Raw genomic sequence first — 6,454 nt, 5'->3', positions numbered from 1 at the left:
TGGTGCACTAAGAGTGTCCAGAACACACTAACATCCTGGTGCACTAAGAGTGTCTAGAACACTCTAGCATCCTGGTGCACTGAGTGTCTAGAACACACTAACATCCTGGTGCACTAAGAGTGTCTAGAACACACTAACATCCTGCTGCACTAAGAGTGTCTAGAACACACAAGGAGCCTGGTGCACTAAGAGTGTCTAGAACACACAAGGAGCCTGGTGAATATCATGCAGGCCAGATTTTTGGCTCCTTCTACATTATGTCTGCTTATGTTCTGGCCCACAATATTATTAGCATCTTTGCTGTTCCGTTTGGTTTTCCAAGCAGTAAGGAGGCGGTTGCCATGCTGTTAGCACATGGGGTCGTCAGTGACAGGACAGGATGGGCTGCCACAATCTGGGCCCGCCACATAATTCTGTCAGGGGCCACTCAGACCGATTCCCTTCAGGCACTCAGTGCACAGCCTGACTCTGCTGTGTACAAATAGCCTTCCAGGCCTTGCTGACATATGTGTTCTCCTACCGCTGCATACTATGTGTACACATACAGGTGTATATATATATTTCTATAAAATGTGCGTTGGGCGTCGGGAGCTCTGCAATTTTCTCACGGCATTGTGGGATGAAACAAAATGTAGGCAGCAACGAGCGAGAGGAAAATGCCCGCAGTGCTGGGGGTGGGCGCGGTCTGCACCAATAGCCGGAGCGGTTGGCTGAGCCACTGCAGGGGGAGGCGCCGCTATTTCAGAGGGGCAGCGAGAGTCAGAGCGCTAATCCGGTCTAGAGAGACGTACAGCTTGCGGAGAAGCTGCGCTACACTGTGACAGGTGAGCTGCGGCCGACCGCATGTTGTTGCTTTCCCTTTGAAGGCTGGACGGAAACTTGTATGGCGTGGGTGGTGGTGGGCTGCGAAGAGGCGAGCGGGTGTCCTCCAGGACGCGCAGAGCCCTTGTCGGCCCCTACAATATTGCAGATGTATGGCATGGGGGCGGCGCGGCGGCTCGTGGAGTTAGACTGCTGACCGGTCCATAGCTACGTGCACCTTGTGCGCTCGGGCTGTGTGGGCCGCTTATGTAAGAATAGGAGGGGGAGCCTCATACGGGGGTCTTGGGTGACCCGTTAGGGTGGATCCCCCCACCATGAAGAATGAGCTGCATCATCTCCTGGAGGGCCTGCCCGGGATCGCGTATAGGGGGGGACAGCAGGGGATGGCCTCATCTGTTGAATCTGTGCAGGCCTCCAGTGTGGCCTGGCATCCTGGCAAAACTGTCGGGGTTTCCTGTCCAGCTGCTGTCGCTTACAGGCTAGTCATGCCTTCTCAATGACTGAGGAGCACAACTGACTTGAAACTGGATTTCATGCCACTCCAGACTGCCCAGCATGGGTAGTGCCTGGTCCCTCCTTGCTTGGAGTGACCCACATAGCCCTTTTGACTAGTAACTCCACCGGACTCCTGTGTCAGATGAATGGGCCTTGTGGCTGAAATCTAGAGTCCAGTGGTGTATTTAGGGACAAGCCCCAGTGGTGTCTGGATTTCTGGTGTATTCTTTGAACACTACAGTCTACGTGGGGTAGAAGGTCTGTAGTCATATGGAGACCTGTTGGGCTCTTCGTTGCTTCATGTGGGGATGCTAAAGCTATTGGCAGAAAGTCTGAAGATTACTACTGGATGTTATGTTTCCCCCTTTTTTAATGGATGCAGCTGGTATAAATTGCTATCTCGCATGTCATGAAGCTAAAGGCTCACTGTATTTTATGGACACCCCCTAAACTCAAATGTTGAGGTAGCTGAGTAGGGAAAGCTATAGGAAACTGATGGCAAAACCTCATCAATGTTGTGCTGTTAAACACACTACAATGGCTCAGGGACATATAAAGCAAAGGGTGACCTCCTGGCTTTGGAAGTCTGCACATTCTTCCTGCTATGTGTAGCTTTGAAGTTTCCCACCACGTGCTTTGTAGGATGAGTGCAGAAATACTCTAAAAATCTAACACCTGCCAGCTCTGGAAACACAGCAGTATACACCCATGTACTGAATTGTTTCGATTGGATGCATTACTGTAAAAGCTATTGCAGAATGCATTTGTATACCTGTACTTATGGATACTTTAATCTGGGACCCCATTAAAGGGAAGTTATATACAAGGGGCACTTCATGAATAGCAGTGTGCTACTATCATAGTTTGCTTGTTTTTTTTACAGAAGCTGCAACTTCTCACCACTCGTTTAGAGTGTGTGGGGCACCTGCAGTCTCAGGTTTAAGTGTATATTAGGAATTGCTATAATTTATGGTGGAAATCTACACAAGCTCATGTTTTTGAGCCACTGAGGTATACACTATGGTTCAAGATGCAGCTAATATGTTTAGAGACTTGTACCTCTTAAGACACATTACAAAACTTTGTTTGTGGGTATTGGGTTAAAACTGGTGTAGGAAATGGTGTCCTTTTTGTGCGCCCCCCCCCCCTCCCCCCCCAAAAAAAAAAAATTGCTTAAGACCAAAAGATGACCCAACTTCAATAATGGCCTGACTTGTAGTAATAATGCCATCCAGTAGGTGGTGCTGCATCTTTCTATGTGCAGGTTGCAGTAGAGATAAGACACCTCATAAAACTGTCCTGAGCTCAGTGGACTGATCTACTATGCATGTTTAAGCTCTGTTTGGTGCCAACTATTGACAATCTAACAGCATTCAACGTGCAAAATTCAAATTCTTTTAAACTTTGCACCTTGAAGGCCATTGTGTCTCTTCTATGATTCTAGATTGAATCCATGGATTCTGGTTCCAAGTGTCTAAGCATTTATTGCCTCACTACTAAAGTGTTCTCGCTTGTGCTGCTGGCACCATGTTTGCTTCTATCCTGAGGATAGGTCATAGTCTGTCAGGCAAACATTTTTGCTAAAAAAAACCTCCCTAGTCTTTAGAGAACATGCTTTCATAAGCTTCAAAATACGATGAAGTTCAACTGAGACTTCCCATTGTTCAAGGATGGTGTGAAAAAAAAGTTTAACTTGCATTTACTCTGTCCTAGGTGCATCATGTCTGACAGAAAGGCTGTGATAAAGAATGCTGACATGTCTGAGGACATGCAGCAAGATGCGGTGGACTGTGCCACACAGGCGATGGAGAAATATAACATTGAGAAGGATATAGCGGCTTATATTAAGAAGGTACGTTTAACAAGAATATATCGCTGGAAGACTAATGGGCACTAATACTTTGTTAGCTGTTGAGCCAGATAACAAAGGACTGGTCATTCAAATGTTGAAATCTATCTATATATTTATATATATTTTTTTTTAATTGCAGGAATTTGACAAGAAATACAACCCGACTTGGCACTGCATTGTTGGCAGAAACTTTGGCAGCTATGTAACACATGAGACAAAGCATTTCATCTATTTTTATTTGGGCCAGGTTGCAATTCTCCTCTTTAAGTCGGGTTAGAAAGAATGAAAATCATGGACTGTAATGCACTGATGGCTGGAGCCAGATCCCCTCTAACATGGCTGTGCAGCTGCATGGACTGTATACTATATTTAATGTGTATATGTTGCAGTAAAATGACTTTTGTTTAGTTGCCTGGAGACAAGGCGGCTTTATTTTGTTACTGCTTTCTTTTCCTTTTTTTTTCCCCTTTTTGTTGTATTGCACTTGGGGAAACTGTAAACGCTTTTCAATGGCCTTTAAACAGGAAGAAAATAAACTATTCTACATCAAACACTATGCTGGTGATCCATATCTTTCCCTTCATAATTGTAGTCTTAGCTGCACTTGGCTGGTATGATTTCATGGACTGAAGTATCAGGATGTATGGATTGTTTTTGTATGGTAGGCAAAGGAAAACCGCACAATAGCAGCAGTCAAAGTTGAATAAATTGCTGTGAATTAACCATTAAATCCTACATATGACTTTTATCAGGTTTCATGGCTTTCTGCATAAAGTTGCCAAAGCTCTATGACAGCTTCTCATGTCTCGAGCTCCCTATTCAATTTTTTTTTTAAATGCACACCGTAAAAGGCTACTAAGCTGTTGCAGTGAACACTAACTTGCATCATGTATTAATGTCATGTAAAGGTATTCTTTTTGGTACAGGAATACCCTGACTAACAAAATGGTAACGTCTTTTGTTTTTTTTTTTATAGATTTCCAGTATCTATTTGTTGCTAACTTAACTAATATGAGGAACAGATCAAACTGAAGGAGCATCTAAATGTGTGACAACTTTTTAATGTGAATCGAAAGTAAATTAATTCCACACACGATAGAAAGTGTATTGATTGCAACCTAAAGTGTCAGATGGTAAAAATTTTTTTTTTTTTGGTTTGTTGCAATGAATTGTACTTTTAGGCTACCAGTCTGGATGCCTAGATATCTTTATTGGCTCCAAATAGTACCAGGGCTTTCATAGGCAGTTAACTTCACAGCTGCAGCAATGTTCACCCAAAACTGTTGGGTAGAGGAACTTCATAGTTGTGAAGAGGTTGCAATTTCTACAGAGATGTCTATAGTCAGAGCTGCAATGTTGGAGTGGTAGTAGGCTAACCAATGTGGTGTCTTAATGAACACTAGTGGTGGTTGGTTTATAATCGTGCTCTACACACTAACCTTCAGTCAATATGCCTGAATTTATAGGTGCTCAATTTACACTGAATTGGAGCTGCACAACTCATTTGAACAAGCTGGTGATTTCATTACTAGCCGTTCACTCTCGTGTAGCATATTTAGACAGGCAGATACGTTGAGAATTGTTCACATTCCTATGTGAAACACTAAACTAGTGCAGTTTTAAACAAATGACAAGTGAACGAGCAAACGTATGACTTTTATTCCTGCAGAAATTTAACAGTGAATGAGGCACACAATTTTCTTTCAGTCTTAAAGTGAACCAACAACTGACTGATTATCGTTCACGTTTCTACAAGCTGTTTTTGTTTGTCTAAACCTATCCTTAGACTAAAGGCCCATTTACACAGAGTGGTGATCGCTCAGTCACTCCAGCGACAGTTTGCATGACAGTTATGCAAAGATGATCGCTTAAAACCAAGTCGCTAATTAGCTACTAAAGAGTTAATGCAGGCAGAGCGGGATACTGCTGCGATGGCTCCGAGAACAATGCAGCTGTTTAAATATGCAAACAGCTGGTTTGTCAGCATCTTCAGCTGGTGTCTTGCTGGGAATCTCCAGTGGGATACCAGCTGAAAAGTACTATCAGCACCGCCCACTGAGAGATCAGCATGCAGTGCTGATAAGGCTCATGGCTAACTTCTAGCTGGCTAGATATGAAGGAACAGGGCATGATGGCCACGTGTTTATACGCAACAATCATTGCTTAAACTGCGGATTTTGAGCAGTAACTGTTTAACTGGGCAAGCCATTTTATTTAAGGTATTTTTCTCCAGATGTCTAAATTGCTTGTTTAACCAGGCCTGCTGTGTGAAACATTTTGCATAACAATGTTCATATTGCTAGTGCAATCCTCACTGCGAACTTGGCTCACCTGAACTGAGGGATGGAAGCCGCTTTTAAACTCTAAGACTCTGAACAATCTGTGGTGGATTGACTACTGCAGTTAGTGCAACGACTATTCTAAAGCCTTCTGAGTCATAACATGGCTTTCTTATGGCTTACCTTAGTAGATTTCTGCTTTTTTTAAGTCATGTTTGCAGTTGTATGCAAGGAACAATATCAAGTGTTCACCACAATCTAGGCTTTAAAGTCTTGCCTGTGTAGGACAAAATTCATAGGTTTCAGTGATGGCAAGTGGTAAATATATGGTTGTCCGTGACACAAGCTGTAAGAGCTAACTTTGGCATGTTAAGGGTTCACACCTGCAGTTAACACTTGTTTCATCAGTACTTGCTGGGCTGTAAGTTCAGGTGCCAGATCAGTAAATGGCAAGTGTTGCTCATGGTAACTAATGTTCGTGTATTAGCACCAATCTACATCTATGATTCTTATTTTTAGGTTTGCTTCCAATTAAGCAGGGTTCAAATTCACCAGCTTTTTTAGCATGCTGGTGCATTTAGCAATTAATCTGCTATAACTGACTATGGTTTACCATTAACTGAAAATCAGATACCATGTATCAATTGGAAAGTCAAGGTACCACCTTGCAATAACAATCAACACTTACAGCTGATATATATACTCCAGCTTGTATGGGCGCCCCTTAGATGTAAAAGTGGGTAATGACTAATCTTCCACATGCTGGGAAAACCTCCCGTACAAACAATTGTGAGACCTTGGGTAAACGTGTTTTTATTTTTTTGTTTTTTATTGGAGTTGGGTCAAAAAGAAACCTACTGTCTACTATAGCACCAAGCTGCTTTTCGAATGGCCAAATAGATGCTGCAGTGTGGATTGTGGTAACCAGAGGGGTGGAACTTTGCTTTTAGACTATTTACCACATTCCCTAGCTGGTAACTTACTAAATATTAACTTCATAACATTT

General features: G+C 43.0%; 1 protein-coding gene across 1 annotated transcript; it reads left to right on the top strand.

Annotated features, from left to right (window-relative positions):
* The first annotated feature begins 692 nt into the window (after positions 1 to 692).
* On the top strand, positions 693 to 3,720 carry DYNLL2 (dynein light chain LC8-type 2). The gene is made up of 3 exons (XM_066609390.1): positions 693 to 824; positions 3,031 to 3,169; positions 3,309 to 3,720. The coding sequence occupies exons 2-3, from the start codon at positions 3,038 to 3,040 to the stop codon at positions 3,444 to 3,446; spliced, it is 270 nt and encodes an 89-aa protein (XP_066465487.1). The 5' UTR covers positions 693 to 824; positions 3,031 to 3,037; the 3' UTR covers positions 3,447 to 3,720.
* Positions 3,721 to 6,454: the final 2,734 nt, after the last annotated feature.

This window comes from Eleutherodactylus coqui, chromosome 1, assembly GCF_035609145.1.
Source record: "Eleutherodactylus coqui strain aEleCoq1 chromosome 1, aEleCoq1.hap1, whole genome shotgun sequence".
NCBI classification, from domain to species: Eukaryota; Metazoa; Chordata; class Amphibia; order Anura; family Eleutherodactylidae; genus Eleutherodactylus; species Eleutherodactylus coqui.
The sequence above is the reverse complement of the archived record's forward strand: the minus strand, read 5'-3'. Positions and strand labels throughout refer to the sequence as shown.